This window comes from Bemisia tabaci, chromosome 6, assembly GCF_918797505.1.
Source record: "Bemisia tabaci chromosome 6, PGI_BMITA_v3".
Classification (NCBI taxonomy): domain Eukaryota; kingdom Metazoa; phylum Arthropoda; class Insecta; order Hemiptera; family Aleyrodidae; genus Bemisia; species Bemisia tabaci.
Genome location: NC_092798.1, coordinates 37,061,362 through 37,082,054, shown reverse-complemented (window position 1 = coordinate 37,082,054; position 20,693 = coordinate 37,061,362). Strand labels below are relative to the sequence as shown.

Below are 20,693 nucleotides of genomic sequence, written 5' to 3'. Positions count from 1 at the left end.
CGCTGGTCCATAAACCCCCCCCCCTCCAAAAAAAAAAAAAAAAAAAAAAAAAAAAACAAAAAAAAATCACGCAACATTTTTCTCGACACTCCCTCCTACTACACACAAAAAGGAGCTCGAGAGGAATTTTCTGTGAAAACTGAAGGAGGACATAGCTCGTCTTAATTCAAAGGCTCTTTATTTACATAAAGAAGGAAGAACAGGCAAAAAAACTAGCTTACACTGTAACGAGAGAAAAAAGTTGGAATTTAATATGTAAGAACTATTATTTAACGTTGAGCTTGACACCCTCTCACCTTTTGTCACGCTTATGATGACAAAATTATGAAGATCTAACTGGTTGAACCCGCATTGGTTCCCGTGGCCGTCCGCCGTAGTCCGAACTGGTTCCCGGATGAACCAAAACCCTATAGTCCGCACTGGTTCCCGATTCAATTCCAATGTTGTTCAAATCCATGTTGCAATTTTGAATAAAAAACATTGAGCTACGATTTTATAGATGGGAACTAATACGGAAACGGGAACCAATGCGGACTGCGGAAGTGGGAACCAATTCGGCAACTCCCACCTAACTACCCCTAGAGCGTTACGTAATTGGACCGCATTTTGCGATTTGGAGCTATAAATTCTAGCCCGGTTTAAAAACAACGTATATGCCATTAGTTTCCCTATGCACATAAGTGTTTTTCCAGAAGAGCCAGCATTTGTAGATCCAGATTGCAAAATGCAGTCCACTTTATGGACAGCCCCATGTTCGCTCTCCTATCTCAGTAGAAGTGATTGATGTTACGTGGTTTTGTGGAATACCTCGGCCTAATAGTACTGACATTCAGTAAAGCAAGTCGATGAGAGAGGTGAAACATTAAATTTTTGACTAAATTTGCAAATTTTTTTTTTTTTGTCACGGTTTAAACTTTGCGGAGTACTTTTAGAAAGGAATTAGACCAAAAAACCAATGGAATCAACCTCGCATCTGGATACACTTTATCAATGAACACAGTTGCAGTTATCCTTTCATAAAAATTAGAAATAAGAATATTTGTTTTTTCTCGTGATCAAAGAAAGAGATCAAACGAATGTAGCGATCGAAAGTCATATTATATGAGTCACAGTTTTATTTCTACTGTCTAATTATTTTTGTGTACCTAAAACGGCAAGCGAAAAAATGAAAATCTAGTTTATTCATGCTAAAAATAGCCAAAAACAGTTCCTTTAAATGAAGTTTAAAACTGCTAGGTGGTTAATTTGAGGAAAAGGGATCCCTAAACTTGTGACGAGTACGTTTGTCTTTTTTACTTGTCACTGATTTCTGACGCCTTAGTCGGGATGTTCCCGAACCCAGGGTGTCAAAATTGTCCTGAGCCTGAATCTAATTCACACACACCAAAAGGGTTACTAGTAGAATATTGGCTGTTGAGCTCTTCATCATTTTTGCTGCTCGGGCGGAATTTCCTGGAGAATATCGGTGACACCATCCTCATGAGCTACCTGATCGAACTCCACAATCTTCGTTTTCAAAGGCTGCGTCCGACTCAAAATTAGGCTCATTCAAATATTTTTCACCAGGGATATCCCTCAAAGCAAATCCTTGAGTCGCACATGGGAACACTGACTTCGAGGCAACCTCTTTCTCATCATCATGATGCCTAGCATGCAGGTTTTGTGCGAGGGACATGTTGATTATTGCAACCGTGAGTCCACCGAACAACACGATTCTGACCATCATCTGCGGAAAAAGAGGCCGATATTAAACTTGGTCATGGAACTTCTGAAATCAAAATTATAATGGAAAATTTGCATGCACATTTTTTATCGCTTCATCTGAAAGTGCTCAAAGAGCAGATTTCCCAGTATTTACTATGATTTTTTATTTGATATGGGAAATGGTATAAAAATCGATTTAAAAGTGAGAAAATTCACCGCCGAGTGACGTCATCTGGCGGCATTTCCCATTTAAACAAATGTATTTTAGCAGATTAGATCATTTTGTCATATCTACTCCAATAATTGTTAAATTCATGAACCAAGGGTATCCTCGTATTCAGTCCACTCTGTAGTTTCCACTGAAACAAGGAATGCATCAAATTTCAGACACCTGCAAATTCTCTTTAACCTTATTGCAATGGAAGAGTACACGGAAAAAAACCTCGGTTCCTTGAACAAAATATTTCAGTAGACGCTATTTGGTTCAAAGGATCACTCCTCGGTCGAACGAGCCGACCACTCGGTTGACAGAATTGAACCCCAGGATTAGAAACCGAAGGCTCAGTTTTAGGGAACTGCAGCCTGATTATGGAAATTTTTTGTTTGTCGGGTCGACATAGATGACATAGGTTAAAAGGCGGAGCGTGATTCGTCGGCTATGTCTTATCGTTGCTTTGTCGGGTGAAATAATGGACGATATACTGTCGGATACTCAAGAGGTACCGTTAGCTTGTCGCGAGTTCAACCCGACATAGGCACTACAAAGCAGCGATAAGACACAGTCGACCAATCACGCTCCGCCTTTCAGCCCATGTCATCTATGTCATCCCGACAATCAAAAAATTTCAACAATCAGGTTGCAGAAGTCTCAGCTTATTAACCAAACCGAAAAATTATGGTCGATAAGGAACAAATGCCATGTAAACCAAAGCATAGCTGAGAATTGTGTTCATTGAGTTGTACCGAAAAAAGCTCGCTAAACTATTTGGTTCGTCCAGCTGAGGTTTTCCTTTCCGGTCATGCTAAAACATCATAAGTATCGATGACTACAATCTGCAAATGCGCTCGTATGCTCAAATGCTCCGCTCATACTTTATTTTCTTTGTGGGAAACGATTATAGTTTTTCTTGAAATTTACGGTGAATTGTTACCTCTCCTTTAAATAATTTCACACAAAATTTCAATGAAACTAGACAGAGCTCACATTTTGAAAATGTAAACGCAGCACGTAATATTATTTTCAACAGTATTTTTATTAGACTGAATTATGCTACAGTTTTGCCACTACGCCTAAAAATTCATGAGCGTTTAATTAGGTCTGCGATATCATAGATTTCGGTTATAGGACATTTCGTCAACGATTTTTTGTCCGCGCACCTGTTTTTTCCAGTAATTTACGTCCACGCGTTTTTTCGGCACGGGAGTTTTGGTCCACATGCCAGTTGAGACCCAAAGTAATTTGGCCCACTTGTAAATACAAACGACAATTGCTCGCGACGTTTTCGGATGAAAATATATAAAGTCTTGGAAGAATGAGGGTTTGCTTGTTTTTTTGTTTTGTCTGTTTGGTCCAACGGAGAATAATATATAGTTGAGAGTTTTGGTAAAAATGGGGGAGCGTCAATTCCATGAGACAAAATTCAATAAAACTCTCTACACCTCTTCGGTGTAACAGGACTTAATTATCTTTCAAGAAATTCCCACCTTGTTATACCTGAAACGGATAAACCTCTATATTTGCCTCAGTTAAAGGCTCTTAGATTTTTCCTGTGTACGATAAGTATCTTGATTTATTTTGCGAGGAAAGATCTGTACTTTTAAAGGATGCCTGTCATTCTTCATACGTTCAATTTCGTATAATACTGTGCAACACCTCTGTTGAGAAATAGTTTGTTCAGGCGCGCGCCGCCGCACGGCGGGCGTACGCGCATTGGCGCCTACAAACCTAAGTGGATCACTTAGGTTTGTAGGCGCCAGTGATTCCTCTCGCGCTGGCAGCACGCCGCTTCGCTCTGTAAGGCTTTAATATTTATACTCGCATAGTCAGCGTTTTTTCACTCATGATTTTGAAATTATAGCACACTCTGCATTGAAATTTCTCATTTAAATTGATGAGAAAAAAAATATGTATCAATTTAATCAAAGGAGAATAATAATATAATGTGTGTTTTTTAAATATTGGTGGTTCCGTGTCAAATTTAATGATTTCCAAAGCACTTCACTTTTTTCTTTTACATTTTGTGCTTTTATTGTGCTGCAGAGAGGTGTACGCGCAACAAAACGCTCAAAATTTGACGTATTTGACTCTAAAAGATCGATGTACAAATGGGTTAAAACTATAGATTGCGTGCTTCTTGGTTTTTTTCCTCTTTTATTCATTTTTGCAGTTTCTGTCGGCACAACTGCGGCTCGTTGAGATTAATGTCGCTTGGAAAAGGTTTTACAAGTATTTGTCACGTTTTAAAAATACAAATGTTTTCAAAATGAAGTAATAATTTCGTAAAGAAAAAATAAAAAAAGTACTTATACATATATAAGGTATATTGTACATTCAATATTTTTAAGGATAGAAATAAAACCAAATATTCACCAATGACAATTTAAAAATATGATTCAAAAGGAGAAAGGAATAACATTTCATTTAGAAAATGAGCAACCATAACAATATTCCCTTCTCTCTCAATTTCTCATTCCCTTATTGTCAATATAATTTTACATACATACATAAAGTCGCTTTTATAGCGCCGCCTCGCGCTCTGCGACGCCCAATCGCCATTGCCCCCTATCCTCCCAGAGATCATCAGGCAATTGGCACCTTCTGATCTCCTCCTCCACCCCTTGTCGCCAACCTTTCACAGGACGTCCACGCCGTCGCCTTCCGGGAGGAACCCAATCGAAGACCTGCTTGGGCAACCGGTCGTCTGCCATCCTTCGCACATGTCCATACCAGACCAACTGCTTGGACCTGATATCGTGCACGATGTCCTTCTCCACACCCATGATCTCGCGTACTTTTACATTGCGGATACGCTCTCTTCTTGAGATGCCAGCAGACCTCCGCCAAAAGTCCATCTCAGTTGCCCTAAGCATGTCTTCAGTTCTTTTCTTGAGTTGCCAGACCTCACTCCCGTAAGTTACGGTACTCTTCACGATGACGTTGTAAATTTTTCTTTTGGTCTCCTTGGAGATACTCTGGTCCCAGAGAACCCCATTTAGCATCGCGATAGCTTTCCTGCCTTGCACATTCCGATCTTTAATAGCCCGATCCAAATTTCCGTCCCTAGTTAACCAAACTCCTAGATATTTATACTCTTCACAGTCCTGAATTTACATACCGACTAATATATAACGCTTGGACCAAGTCACTGTTGCTTATTTTACGTGTGGGCGTAAACTACTAGACAAAAAAGGTGCGCGGACAAAAAATGGTTGATAAAATGTCCTGAAACCTGGATTTCCTGTCGCATTTTATTTTTCTGAGAGACGAATGGTCATCGTTTCTGTCTTAAATTCCATGCAAATCATCAGGATTGCTCTTTAAAAATTTCTTGTTAAAACATCAAAATTAGTTTTCTTGAAGGTAAAAAAAACGTAAAAACAAGAAATCCAAACATAGAAAGACTTTTTAAAATATGTCAAAGAAAACTTTACATATCATGCTCACATACCTACTTTGTCAGCAAATCCAAGGGGTGGCAACTTTATCACATATTTCAATAATGCATTGACAAAGTTGGAATGAAAATAAGTAATAATTTATTTCATGAGCAAAGTAGGCATTGCTGGGATTAAGTAAGATGTATGAAAAGCAATCAAAGCTTCAGTTAGTGTCGCATGCGACATATGCTAAACGAATTTCAGTGTAGCGCCTGGATGCAACTATTCGAGCACCATGGATGTCCGTGTTGCATACGCACGGAGTTGAAGGCGTTTTGACTGTCCAGACATTCGCCACTTCACCCGCGGACAGCGGACAGCGGCCGGCACGGCACGGTACCAACGGTGTGCTTCAATGCGAGGACCCAAAATGGCAGAGCGGTTTCAATTCTTGGTTTATACTACCACAAAGACATCTCCTGGGCGTACATACTTCTGAAATTGGCCCCCTTAGCCACTGAAAACAATCTAACTCACTGAGACAACTTCCTAAAGTCGGCTGTGCAAATCGTTGGGAAATATAAATTGCATTGCATTTACTCACTATTTCTATGCTTTCCTCTCCCCCCCCCCCAGCATCTTGACGCTATATTACCTGGTTTTTTATTCCGCTTGTAGCGCCACTTTCAAGCTGAAAAAACCGTGCATACATATGCTTGCTTACAATGGTGACGGACTACCATTCATTTTATCACTTGCATTACCGCGAGAAGTATCACACATTTTTTAAATATTTTTATTTGCATGAGGCGTTAGAATAGAGCTGTAGAGAAGTACTCGCATGTACTCATGATAAGGAATGAGGAAAAAAAGATAAAAATGATCACGACGCATTCTAAAGATAGTAGATAATATTCACAATAATTAAGAATTAAAAATCGCTAAAATTTAAAACCTCAATCTTTCTTCTTATATTCGTCCGGACGACGACGTTTCGGAGAGTCCGGTGCCCTCCCTCCTCAGCGCGATAGTGCGAATATCAGTCGCAAGCATGTGTATGGTATTTGCTCTGTTTTAATCAAGTAGTAGGTTGACCACTGATGATGGGCTCTGCCCGAAAGGCCTCTGACGCAAATTACTTAAGAAATATGTTTTATTAGGGGGCTATGCCCCCTGGCCGCTAAAAAAAAAGGTCAGATTTTTCCATTCTGAGGGGCTAAAAAGTCGGGAGACATGGTAGAGCAAAACTTATTTGATTCTACTCAGCCGCAAAAATCATGAAAATCGGCCCGGTAGAACGCTGGAACTGAGCGTTACCAGATATGCAAATTTAGGAGGTCTCGAAGCTTATAGTATAGAATATGCAAGGTAAGACTGAATTTGTCTCTATTTTCATTTTTTATTACACCTTGCTATCTGTAAAAATGTTCAATTTCGACTATCAGTCGCACTGTCACCGCTGAAGGAGGAGGGCAGCAGATCCTTCGAAACGTCGTCCGGACAAATAATTAAGTAAGGAAAGATTGAGTTTTTAAATTTTAGCGATGTTATTCTTGAGTTCAGTGTACTTTCCTTGTTTTTTAGCCCTATTTTCATTATCATACGCTATAATCTTGCAGAGAGGATAAAGCTTATCATTTTGCAAATAGAGGATAACGGCCATTTTATTCCATTTTATTGCTCTATCACTCGGCTATACTCAAAAATTCTCCTCCATAAAATACCAGTACTGCATTCGTATTCGGTATGCTGTCTCGAAATGTGCCTTCATAACGGGGAGTTTTTCCCGCAGGTAAGGTGAGCATCGGATTTTTCTATTATGTTGTGCGCGTGTTAAGTGAACTCCTTGAAACAGTTGCACACCTGCATTTCATTTGTGATCTCATTCTCAGTTCCTCTGGATGTCGCTTTTTGCACACAACTTGCTAATTAGCTTTGTTGCAATACTAAATATGTCATTGCTGCCTCGCCCAGAAGTTTTGAAAAGTTTCAGTTGAAATTTCAGTGATCATCTACCTGTATCTCATGGTGAGAATGCAAGCTTAATCTAACTAGAGTTTTTTGAATTCGAGTGGTGCGATTGTAAAATTTTCAAAACCTCAATCCTCTTATTTTCCTTGTTTTGTGAAATATGATTTTTACAAGGTAAAAACTTTTGAAATATCGGTAATTATAATTTTTCTTTTTAATATCATACATAAAAATAAATCATGTGGGGTCAAAATTGCCAGAATTCATATTTTCACATTTTCAGAAAGTCGCAGAAAACTAACGATTGTCGTAACTGGATTTTTTTAAAAAAATTTAGTTTATTTTAAAAAACTTGCATCAAAACGAGCCAAACCTAGCTATTTGAGGTTTCAGGATACATTAATTTTTTAAGGTGTTTATCAGTTATTTCTCAAAAAGAAGGATGGATCTATGTTCTTTTGATATTACATGTTTTTCACCATTATGAAAAAATGTATCCAAATCCATGCATTTTTGTCCGAACCCTTTCATAGGTGCAACTCTTGAAGTTCTTTTTTTTTGGGGGGGGGGGGCACAGTTAGCAAATTTTAAAATAGTCAGCAGTCACTGTACCTTGTGTTTTTTTCCTCCGTTCTAGCCCATCATTCGGGACTTTTCTAAATTTTGAGCAATAATCTTCATCATCATCCTCAAAATTTTTATTACGATCCAATCTTACCCGACATATTTTTCTAGCCCTCCAGCAAAAATATCCCATCCTCGTTCCCATTCCTAACCCGACGTAGTCTTCACCCTAACCTTAACGAACCTCACGTTTAACTTACAATCAACCTATTCTTAAAACATGTTGACGCAACTCAACGTCAAAAGTGACCTAACCTCGCCCTAAAAAACCGCTAACTTAACTTAACCCTACCTCATTCCACCACAACCGACTTAACCTCTCGAACTCGTTCAATCTAACTTAACCTGACTCAATCTTACCCTAACTTTATCTAACGTGCCATAGCCTCCAGTCATAATATTCATTCTCCCCCTCGACACAACCTCACCTCAACCGACTTGCCCTCTCCCGACCTAACTTAATCTAACCTAACCTGACTCACTCTTGCCTTAACTTATCTAACGTGACCTAGCCTCCCAGTTATAATGTTCATTATCCCCCTTACTTTATTTTCTCTGACCGTGACCATCGTTCGCACAGCGGACTACCCCCTATCCTATTGCTCCTCCTCCGACGGCACTTACAAATTGACCCCCTTCGACAAACCAACCCCCGGAAACGCGACTCCGGCCGGAGCGTCGACCTGGTCGCTGACGGTGGACGACACCCCCGCCGGGCGGAAGCAGAAGGTGCTCGGCTTCGGCGCCTGCGTCACGGACTCGACCGTCGCGGTCTTCAACCTCTTGTCCGAGTCGAAACTCGCGGAGCTGCTGCGGACGCTGGTCACGCGGGCCGGCGCCGGTTTCAACCTCATGCGCCACACCGTCGGCTGCTCGGACTTGTCCGGCGATCCCGCCTACACCTACGACGACAACGGCGGGAGCGCCGACGTCAACCTCACGGGTTTCAATTTGGGCGACCGCGGCAACGCTATGGTCGCCATGCTCAAGCGGATGCGGGACGTCAACCCCAAAATCAAGATCCTCGGCTCGCCGTGGTTAGTGCTGTAGATATTTTTAATCCCCCCCCCCCCCCGCGCCGCGCATACACTGGAAAAAAAACACATTGGATCTAGAGTCCAGACTCTTAAAAACATCGACAAGAAAAAGTACTCTTGATTCAATCAGATTCAAGCTTAAATCAAGAACCAAGCCTCTTAATTTGAGCGGATTTCCTTTTGATTTAAGCTTAAATCTGGTTGAATCAAGAGTCCAACTCATATCAGCGCCTGCAAGACTGTAGGAATACTTCACGCATGCGCCATAAAGTGCGGTCGGCGTCACGCGCATATTAGCGCCTACAAGACTGCATGAATACTTCTCGCATTGCACCGAACGCAATGCGAGAGTTGTTTACAATGACTATTTGACTACGGGTATAGAATTTATAGAAACATAATTGCCGCTAGGTGGATTAAAGGCACTTTAATCCACATTAATTAAACACTTTGAAGATGACTCGACATTCGTTTGCGCTCCCTTCCACAGCTCGCGCGACGCTAAAATAGCCGCAAAACTAGGATCACGCTCCATTTATTTTGACAGTCCCTGCCCGGTTTGTGCCACAGTTAAAAAATAAATGTGTAAGTTGATTGCATGCATAAACTTGGACGATGCTTATACGATGCAATCAAGAACCAAGCCTCTTAATTTGAGCGGATTTCCTTTTGATTTAAGCTTAAACTTGATTGAATCTAGAGTCATTTTTCTTGTCAATGTTTTCAAGTCGGACTCTACATCCAATGTGTTTTTGTTTTTTTTTTTTTTCCAGTGCCAAACCACTACAGGGTCCAACCCCCCAGAGGGCGCTTGGCACTGTCTTAGGACAATGCGATAGCGCAAGAGTTTTCAAAAAAAATGTTTTTTTTGTTTTAAATATTAGACTCGAACAGTTCAAATGTTCAAAAAAACATGACAGGCTGGTTTCTGTCAAATATTTTGTTGATTTTAACATGTAGAAAGGAATGATACAAGGAACGCAACTAAATCAACGTTACGCAATGCTCTCACGCAATTTTTATTTTCACTAGGTAATTACTGAACATCGTTTCGAAAATTACGCAAATTCCCATGACGTATCGTTAAAAAGCAATTAAATTTTGGAAAGTAATTGCGTGGTCATTTTTGGGCGAAAATGTAATCGTAGAAGTGAATGTTGCAACCTTGAACGGGAGATAGGTTCCCTTCTCTTGGATGGAAACGACGATTTGAGGAATAATCGGACATTTTCTGTTGAATACGACCAACAGCTTCCTAGTAAATGTGCAATTTCCGAATGGAAATTCGAAGATCGTTAAATTGCAGACACGTTCTATGTCTGACAACGAAGAAATTAAGAGATAAACTCATGCAAAATATTTGACAGAATTACGCTGGCATATTTTTATTAACATTCGAACTCTTCGAGTCAATTTTGCAACGCGGAATGCAGTATTACGTTTCCTCGTCAAAGAAAAGACAATATGTGCGAAAGTCGGGCAAAACATGCCTGAAGGAAAGGCAGAGTGGAGGGATACGATAACTATACCACATCTAGCTGTGTCTGTCTCGATTGGTTTAAAAACAGCCAAAAATTTCAATAATTGACTTTTTGAGTGCGATTCCATTCTTGTCTGGTTTATAATTAAAACTTAACATAAATGATTAATAAAGTTTATAGCTGGAAAATATTTCATTTTCACTGAAAAAAGTAACACCACAAACTCAACTATACTTCAAACTGATTTTGGCCCCAACCATAAGAGTAGTTGCACTATCTAGAAGTGTAAAGGCACCAGCCAGCGGTATAGTTAATCCAACTACACTGATACTGACTGTGAGGACACCAGCTAAAGGTTTGGTTGATCCAACCACTCTTTCAGATGACTTAACCATACCTCTGGTCTGTGCAACTACTCTAATATCTGGCGCCAAAATCAGCTGGGAGTATAGTTAGGATTGTGATACTTTTTTTCTGTGTTGTTATTAATAATAATATACCTCTTTTTAGTTTGAACTCAGTTAGTACGAGGATTAAGTTTCTTGGTTTTTAAGCCGAACATTTTTAAGTCATTTCTCAATTTTAAAGGCCACCAAATGGGGAATTATAGAACAAAACTGTTAAAGCTGCCAACTCTGCACTCGAAAGAAAAACACATTGAATCTAGAGTCCAGACTCTTAAAAACATCGACAAGAAAAAATACTCTTGATTCAATCGGATTCCTGCTTAAATCAAGAATTAAGCCTCTTAATTTGAGCGGATTTCCTTTTGATTTAAGCTTAAATCTGATTGAAACAAGAGTATTTTCTCTTGTCAATTTTTCAAGAGTCTGGACTCTAGATCCAATGTGGTTTTTTTCCAGTGTGCGTTGTTTCTACGCGTCGAATCATTTCAATTTAAAAGCTCAATTTTGGATTCATAGGTCGCCCCCCGGATGGATGAAGCTGAACCGAAAACTATGGGGCACGACCAAGAACAACAACTTGGACCACGCCTACGTCGACCCTTACGCCCAGTACTTCGTAAAGTACCTGGAGGCTTACAGGGACGGCGGGGTGAGCGTCGACGCCATCACCATCCAGAACGAGCCGCACAACTCCAGGAACGGCATGCCCACCATGTACATCTACGCTGATGAGAGCGGGCGCCTCATCAACGAGAAGATCGGACCGGCTCTTAAAGCCGCCGGATTGCGCACTCAAGTCTGGGCCTGGGACCACAACACCGACGTCCCGGAATACCCGCAAAAAGTTCTTGACACGGCCCCTAGGTTAGTTTTACTCGGTCCTAACCCACTTGAGTTTTGCAGAGCTGCAGATAAACTGCAAACATTGCCCCTTCAATTTGAAGGTAGGCAACACACACTTCATTCCGATGTAGTACATGGAAAAATGGATTGATGATTTAACGATTCAATTGTTGAAAAAAAGTGTCTGCAATATTTCAAAAGCACATTTACAATAGTGGGAAACTAATTTAACCACGAGGTGGTTGAATTAGAATTTTTTTCATTGTAAAATCTACATTCGTTGTTTGAATCGAAGCCCCCCTTCCCTGTGTATGGGTCTAGGGGCGTATTCACACTCGTTCCCTAAACAGCTCGTTTTCCTAGGGAGGCCATATTTGGTTTAAATCGTGATTGAGGTATGAGGGAAGTTCGGGGAGATCTTCGACAAAAAATCATGAAACAGACGATTTTGAGTAATCTCGAGTAAAATGTAAAATATAATTTTGGGAATAGATTCTTGTGAGCTATTACAATGTTCTGCCTTTGCAAACAATTTATAGGAGGAAAATCGGATGGTTTTGAAAATTTCAAGGTAGGCTCGTGCCTACTTTTTTCATCAAAGTCATGATATTTTTCTTCCGCATTTTTAAATTTCTACAGAGGCGAATCATACATCCATTTTTCCAAATTTTAGACAAATGTTCAGCCTTTAAATCCTGACCCCATCCCCTTTTTGTCTCAAAAACTGTTCGCATACTCCAGATAAAATTTTGTCCCGAGTGTTGGGTCGCCGTATGTTTTTATTTAATCTACATTCAGTCCAATTCTATGATGACCATTTTTTTTTTTCATTTTTGGGGTCGGAAACGCTCATTTATGAACATCCTTGGTCATTTTGATCTTACATTGAAATCTGATTGGTAGTGAAATTTTTTGTGTCAAAAGGTTGCCTGCCTTTTTGGGCCATACGCCCTACATGAAAGGATCTGTCCATATTCTCGTTATACAGGCACTCTAGTTTTTAAAAAGTGCTTTTATTTACTTCGTGGCCCGAAGACATACTTAAACCTCTCGATCTCTCAATTTCAGTTTCGTGAAGACGGTGGCCTGGCACTGCTACGCCCGGAACAACGACTGGGCCACGCTGAGCCGCTTCCACGAGCGGAACCCGAACGTCACGCAAATCATGAGCGAGTGCTGGACATCCCCGAAAACCGGCTGGGTCCACGCGGCGGACTTCACGATGGGGCCCCTCCAAAACTGGGGCGGCGGCGCCATTGCCTGGGCCCTCGGCACGAACCCCGAGTACGGGCCCCATCTCTCCTACCCGGACGGCCCTGCACCTCCTGCCGCGGACTTGTAGTGGTCGATGCCAGCGATGGCACCTACCAACTGACCACGGACTACTACATGATGGCCCAGTTTAGTAGGTTCATCCCGCGTGGGGCTACCGTGCTCCGGGGTTCTGGGAGTTGGTCTTACGCCGATGGAACTGGGATACAAAGCGTAGCCACCTCCAATCCGGATGGTTCTAAGACGGTGGTCATCGAGAACAAGTTTGGGAATGATGTCTATGTTACTGTGAACATGAAGAGTGGGGCTGTGTGGACTGGGAGGGTGTATCCCAAGAGTGTTGTCACCTGGGTGCTCAAGGACTAGAGACAGAAATGGACGTATTTCTGTCAAACGGAACTAAGCGCCATGGGGTGAGGAAGGTAGAGGGGGGCTTGGATTGGCGGCGAAACCGGGCGTCGGGCACATTCGGTCCTATACTCGCAATGCTTTTCCATGGCGCTTAGGTCCGTTTGACAGAACGCGCTATCCGGGATTCTAAATTCCTCAAAAGGAACTCCGTTTGACAAAAATACGTCCAAATAAGGTCCATGTAGCTTTGTGAAAAAGTGACGTTGCGTGCTTTGCGATAAATCGATTGATCTGCCATTTAAACCTGGTAAAGAATCGATAAACTGGGTGTTCGCAACGAACAAGCTTGCAATAGCTACAAACTGCTACAAATAGCTTCAAGTAGGGAAATGTCGATAATCGATCATCACCTCGCCTTTGTAAGTGAAAATGCAAAAGTACTATCTTGGTTTGCCACACCGCAGACTTCCCGTCACAATTCATTTTTAAGGAGATATTCTTAACGTGATTTCTCGATAACTTTCCTGATTAATCTTCCCTATATGTGAAGAATATTCTGTGAAAATTTCCAGCAATAGTATTATTTTGTTCTCATTTAATAGAGTAAAATTATGGCGAAGATTTTGAAACACCACAAAACTTTGATGCCAATTTTTTCCAATACTCTTTTCAAACATGAAATTTATATTCATTTTACAAAAAAAGAGCAGGTTTCCTAACTTACACATTATAATCTTTTACATTTTTCAAAGTCTAAATATAATTTTCAATGCTGCTAAGGTAGGTTTTATAGTCCTACGTGAAGGTTGTGAGAGAGTCGCCACTATCGCACCTCGCGTGGAAATCCTGGCACCTTAATCTACGATCTGGACTCCCGATATGCAAGCGTTGGCACGGCTTTTGTTTGCAGTTCGTGCTCTCGTAAACTGTGGGTTCGTCGACTTTTTCTAGATAAAATTATAAAGAATGCACCGATGACATTGTCAATAATTTATTTACAGAGAAGGCCTATCATTACAGGATCGTCGTCAATTTTTTTTCAGTTGCTCTGCCGATTTACGCTCATGCTCTAGTTTCATGTTTAGGCCCACGTGTGGAGAAGTTTATAGTTCAGTACGAAATACTTCCATCCCACCAGTGTTTTTAATTTTCTTTTAAAATGGATTCACATTGAACAAAATATATGTAACTGCCTTTTCCCGTCATTCTCGTTTAAATTAGCCCTTGTCATAGTTTGAGTCAATAACGCTGAAACACGCACCGAGAAAAAAAAAAAAAATAATCGCAAGAAATCTTTGCAAACTACAAGCCCGTTTATGATGCGAAATGTTTTACAAAATATACCTACATTAAGAAAATCAACGTAAAATGACTCTTAAGATTAATATATTTCACAGGAAAACCCTCTGGACTGTGAGGAATCGGAGGAAGATTGTCCCACGATACGTTTTGTGACCTTCTCATATGAATTTTTAATGTTGTCCGATCCGATTAGGATGTTATTTTCCCCGGCGAATGTTCAATTTTTAGAACGTCTGATATGAAAAACCTTTCGGCTGCGTCTGGAAGCCACCTGTCCCTGTGAAATTTTCCCCTGGCTTCAATGATTACATATTAATTACGGTTAAAAATACTTCTCTGCCGTTAATTATTTAGACGTCTTTTTTTGTCTCAAATAGTCACGCAAAGGCATCGATGCTTCGTTGCGTTGAAAACCATCGGCCTAGAAATAAACTACTCTCTCTCTGTTTTATGGTGTTTTAATGGGTTATTAAAGTATCGCCTGATCGGATGCAATAGGAAATTTTGTGAGGTTCATCAAATTTACATCAGGTAGCTTAATTATTCACCATAATGAGCTTTTAATTTTAGTGCGTTTAAAAAATACGCCCGCATGATGTTTGAATACCAAATACGGTGTGCCGTTCGATATAATCCTAAAACTCTGATGTGTCCTGATGCTCGGTTGCATCGTAATCTCCAGCTCTCGATAAGCGTCCATAAAATTGAAAAACAAAAGTTCACGTTACTCATAAAGTTACGTTACGTTCGTGTTACGAGGAGCCATTAAATACTGCCCAATCAGACACGGCGTGTAAGTCCATGCTGTTTTCAAAGCACGTGTTTTCCTTCGAAGGATCTCTTTTGGGAAGAAAATGTATTGCATAATCTAGTTCACATGTTTAAAATATAAGTTAAGAACGTACAGTGTAGATACACACGTAAAATACGGAGCTCTGTTCGCTGTAACTTGGATGCTCTGATAAAAAACCAGCACTTGCCTGCACCGCACTCTCCTAGCCTTGAATAAGCGTCCATGTGTTTAAAACCACTAAACTGCCCTATTTTCACCGCGTTTCAAGAAGTCATTCTAACAGCGGCCAATCAACGAACATAAAATATTAGTTTATGACGTTTTTGAGGCGCGTGCTCTGCTGTGGAATTTCTTACTCGGGAATTATTGATTAATCTCAATGTGCCTACTTCAAACAATGAAGGAATCATACACGAGACGTAAATACAGAATACGGGGCTTGAACGTTCAGTGTGCCATAATGAAAATGGTGGGCGTATTGCCGATGGAGGGTTGCTCTGAAGTGCTCAATAAATGGATCGCTACTAGTGTCGCTGCCTTTTTGTGCTTGAACGTCATCACGAGACTGATGTTCGTCAGGAAATTTAACTCAGAAATAAGCTTCTGGAGAAGTGTGACTAACATTAGTCAGTGGTATTACCAGACTTTCACTTTCTTCATGTACCTCAGTCTTTGCATCGACGCGAAAAGGTGCACTGACATTGAAGAGACGGATTGAGGGAACTTTTCGTCAATATTCCTCAGAGGAAACGAGGAAAATTGTCATGAGCTCTCGGAAAAAGGAGGAGACATTCTGTTTGGTGGCGATGCTCACTATGATGAACATGGTGGCCATCGCTTTGTTCGCCCTTCTCGTCATCATGCCCAGATCATTGAGCCTGAAACAGTCCATGATGGAGTACTACCGTCGTGAAGGAAAGAGGTAAGTGACTGGAGAGTTTCCTTGGTGGCACGAGAAAGTAGGTATGCGTGCAAACCTAGCGATAGGCTCAGTTGGTTATTGACTACCACAAACATTAGGATTGATTCAATCAGCTGTCGTGTTTTCACATCCAATGGGTCAGTTGCGCTGGTCATAGAATCGTATTTTGATGCTCGATTCTTGCAGATAAGCTGAAAATAATAAGATCTGTCAAAACAGCAATTTTCCACGTTCAATATTATCCGAGATATCGCGCTTTGAAAAATTCGGCTTGTGACGTCATCCACCGCGGCAGTGACACCCTTCGTGGATTCCACCTTGCTTTCACCAGTCTGGGACACACATTTGCACTAGTAAAATGACGTAAGAAACCGACCTTTCAAAGGGTGATATCTCGCTTAATATTCAATGTAAAAAGTTGCTGTTTGGATAGATGTTTTGATGTTTAGCTATTCTACGAGAATCAAGCATCAAAACACGATTGTGACCAGCGCAACTGACCCACTTTGATGTATCACCTTTTGACGAGTTTCAGGAACGTATAAGAGCTGCCGATAGGTCATATTATGATCAGTTCTCTGAATCATTTTTTTAATCAGTACTTGAGACAAAAAAACTGCACACATAGCCAGAAATGAAGTGGATTCTCAAATTACGTGGGCCAAAAATGTGGAAACGCTAGGGAGTTAATACACTTCATTTATGAGTATACGTATGTACATTTACAAGAAAGTACTCTATTAACTCAGTAACTGAATATTCCTGAATTACGTTACACCTGTTTTGCGGGTTCTCAAACCACCTGGCAACGCTCCAAAGCACTTTACTCTATGCCGAAACCTGCCTGGAAATTCTGTGACGTTGACTCAGAGCCCCCAAAATTCTAAATGAGTTGGATATCATAGTGTTAAAAATACACATTAATGGTTGGTCAAGGATACAAATGCATGATGAAGAAAGTCCTAAAAATCTCAGACTGCGCCAAAAAAATTACATTTTCCCCCATAAAACAGGGAAAAAGGGATCACAGAGCTTATATAATGGAATTGGGTCGACAAACTTGACCTAATTTGCAAAAACTTCCGTAGCGTAATTCATCCTGATACTTAGCATGTCATTAAAAGGCAAATTATACTTTCAACAGAATGCTCATCTCTCATCATAAGGCAGAAAATAGCGTTGATGTCTGAATTGAACAAGACAGCATAAAATAGTGCTGGGCCCAAACTATTTATTGCGGGGAAAACAAGGCCTAAAAGTTCAAACATTTCTGTCCAAATTTAGCTTTTTCCTTATTAAAATGCTTAGGTTGTTTGTGCAGGGTCTCTAAAATATATCGTCTTTGCTCATTCTCCTAATAACAGCCCCGGTTTATCATACTTGTAATAAATCTTCTCAGGTTTCCAGAGAACTCAAATTTAATCAAAAACTGGTTCCCGTTTGATGAGACGATACCACCTTGGCCCCAAATACTGGATATTTTTGGGATATTCATAATTTTCTTTTCGTCCATCTTCTTTTACATCTCTTTCACGTTCGTTCCTATCGTCGCTTTCCACGTTCAAGGCCAGTTTCAAATTCTCCTGCATCACATTGCAAATTTAAGTGGGCGGAACCCGTCCAATGAGCCAGTTTTTTCGAAGAAGAAGAACGAAAAACACAAGTCAGTGCACGACCAGATGAGGAGCATCGTGAAACATCATCAGCTCATACTGAGGTCAGATTATGGAAATATTCAAGACGAAGCTAATTAACCACAAACTACAATAAAAACAGTGGCATTCTCGCAAACTGGCAACACCGTTTTATCTCCATTTAAATTCATTATATAAATATCGATTGTAGGTTAGGTAATAGGATCGATTATTATACAATTCATATCGATGGCTAAATTGTGAGACCACGTGTCTCCGGTGTATACGACGTTGCAGACTCCCTGTCACACTTTATTTTATACCCTCAAAAACTAGTCCACGCAATTTCTTAAAAACTTTCTGATAATTCTTCTCTTTCAGAAAAATATTCAGTAAAAATTCGAAATTGTAAAGTTGGCATGTTCTTCTTAGAAAAAATAAACCATAGGAGCGGATATTTTGAAATATCGCAATCAGGCCCGCCACAAGGGGGGGGGGGGATACTGGGTCCCTGGAACCGGGGCCCGTGTTACCCGTGGAAAACCACTACGAATTCACATGCAACCCTTGTTTCGTAAGAAAAAGTGAAAAATTTACCCTAAAAATTTCGCAAAAGGTGAATAGATTTTCAGAAACACGCTGGGGCACTGTAGAATTCTTCTTAAATTTTCCAAGAAGTATACTTCTTGGAAAATTTCTATGTATTTTCAAGATTTTCAGTACAGAGGGATATTATTAGTAACTGCGTTTCATTTTCTTCCGTCGTCAGATGCTAAGGGTCTCCAGTCTGGGCATCCTCGACTTCAATGGCTCATGACTCAACTCCCTTGCCAAAGACAAACGAAGGGGGAGTCCAGGGGGGCCTGGCCCTCATAGAACTGAAAATAGTATCATATCCCCTCCCCCCCAAAAAATAAACATTTTCCAGATGTTTTGAATGCAACAATTCGCAAGTATTTTGTGCTGAAAGTAGAAAAAAAAAAACATAATTATTCCGCAGAAATTGATAGAAAAATTCTTTATGGAAGCTTCGAAATGCGTCCAATTAGTCGTATAAATTCTAAAATTTCTCGGGGGATGCCCCTCGGACCCCCCCCCCCTTCATGCTTGGGGCCCGGACCTTAAAACTGGTACCAGGGCCCGAGATGGGATGTGGCTAGCCTGATCGCAATGGAAAAACTTGTCGCTTTTTGGCCATCGATGTATACGTAAATAGAGGAAACACAGTGATAATAATTTGCAAGGACTGTCACTGCCTGAAAGTTGAAGAGGGTCTAAATGGCATTACGAAGAAAGGCGATTATGACCATGCTGAGTAACAAGTGATGTCATAGGTCGTCGGCGAAAGTTGAAAAGATGCATATCCATTCGAGACAAAGTATACGTCTCTCGTGTTTTTTTTTTTTTTATTTTTACAGGAAAACAAATAGACATGGTTTTGGCGAAACCCGTTTTTTTTCAATTCTTTAAATTGGGAACAACTAAAAAATTTACATTCACGCGTCGATTATCAAAACAAAGTAAAAATTGGACTGCGTTAAGACGAAAGGAACCAAGTCACATCAGCTATTGCAAAATTTACTTGGGCAAGTTAATTCTTTACGAGAAAACGGTTGAGCAGATTTTTGTGCAAATTTTATAGTGAATTTTCTGCATACTTAGTGCGAAGCAAATTTCTAAAAATTTTCAAAGGAATCCACACAAACGTTCCCTTGTAAAAAATTGAATTGCCAAGCTACATTGGATAATAGCTGATGTGGCTTGGTTCATTTCTGATTTACGCGGTCCAATTAAAAGTAGCAGTGATGATTTTAAATGGGATGAGAATATATTCATTGCAAGTCGAATTCATGAAACTGTTATCTGTTTGATTTGAACAATTAAAATTTTAAGGGCATACACATCGAGAGAACTTTCAGCCCTTTTACCTCTTCCAGATTTTGTGACGAGTATTCAGTTTTCTGTCGAGCCATGCTGCTGGTTCGGGGGATTTTCTCCTCGATTTTCATTGCGTCAACTGTGATGTTCACATCTTCCATGGTACGTAGGTATTTTATAGTCGCGAAGATATTATTCAGTTTTCTGTCGAGCCATGCTGCTGGCTCGGGGGATTTTCTCCTCGATTTTCATTGCGTCAACTGTGATGTTCACATCTTCCATGGTACGTAGGTATTTTATAGTCGCGAAGATATTTTCTAAGACTGCCATTAAAGTTTGGCAATCTAACGTTCTTCAGAAATAAAGGGTCTCTACTGGCAATGCAATGTGTTCGCCAACTTTTCTTGGATTGCCTTTTTGGAATACTACACGCAAAATGTTGTGACGAGAATGAGAATTACTTACGAAATAAAAATTAATTTCAGACGCCCCCCCCCCCTCCCAAAAAACAGAGCTCCCAGGACAAAGTTCCGTGGAATTATCCTCAATCCTGTTTTGTTCTATTTTTGGACTCCCACAGAGATACACATCGATGGTGAAACTGCAGAAATGTGTCTCTCGGTTTGCGGACTTGATGTCATGCTTAATTTTCTAAAACTCATGCTAATTTTACTTTTTGAAAATTTCTATGATGTTTCTTCTGTTTATAAAAAATATTCTGTAAAAACTTCAAGACATGATGTTGGTTCGGTCGAAAAGCCGCAACCGAGATGCGTATTTTTGCCGTTTCACCGTCGATGAAATTTTGTACCGTCACAAAGAAGAGAAAACCTACGAGAGAGGTTGGACATGGCCCTTTGACCAAAAGTGCAACTGT

The 20,693-nt window shown here is 40.4% G+C and overlaps 2 protein-coding genes across 2 annotated transcripts in view; one reads left to right on the top strand and one right to left on the bottom strand.

Moving 5' to 3' along the window:
- Nucleotides 1-129: 129 nt before the first annotated feature.
- LOC109036926 (very long chain fatty acid elongase 7-like) overlaps nt 130-20,693 on the bottom strand; it is a 47,798-nt gene continuing 27,234 nt past the window's right edge. Inside the window, exon 8 of the mRNA XM_072301446.1 lies at nt 130-1,726. Within this exon, the coding sequence (XP_072157547.1) occupies nt 1,478-1,726 (249 nt within the window). The 3' untranslated portion in view covers nt 130-1,477. The remainder of the gene's footprint in view (nt 1,727-20,693) is intronic.
- On the top strand, nt 7,077-14,623 carry LOC109036977 (uncharacterized). The gene is given in 5 exon segments (XM_019051436.2): nt 7,077-7,329; nt 8,008-8,933; nt 11,338-11,685; nt 12,733-12,986; nt 12,989-14,623. Coding segments are annotated over 4 exon segments (1,428 nt in total). The 5' UTR covers nt 7,077-7,329; nt 8,008-8,421; the 3' UTR covers nt 13,303-14,623.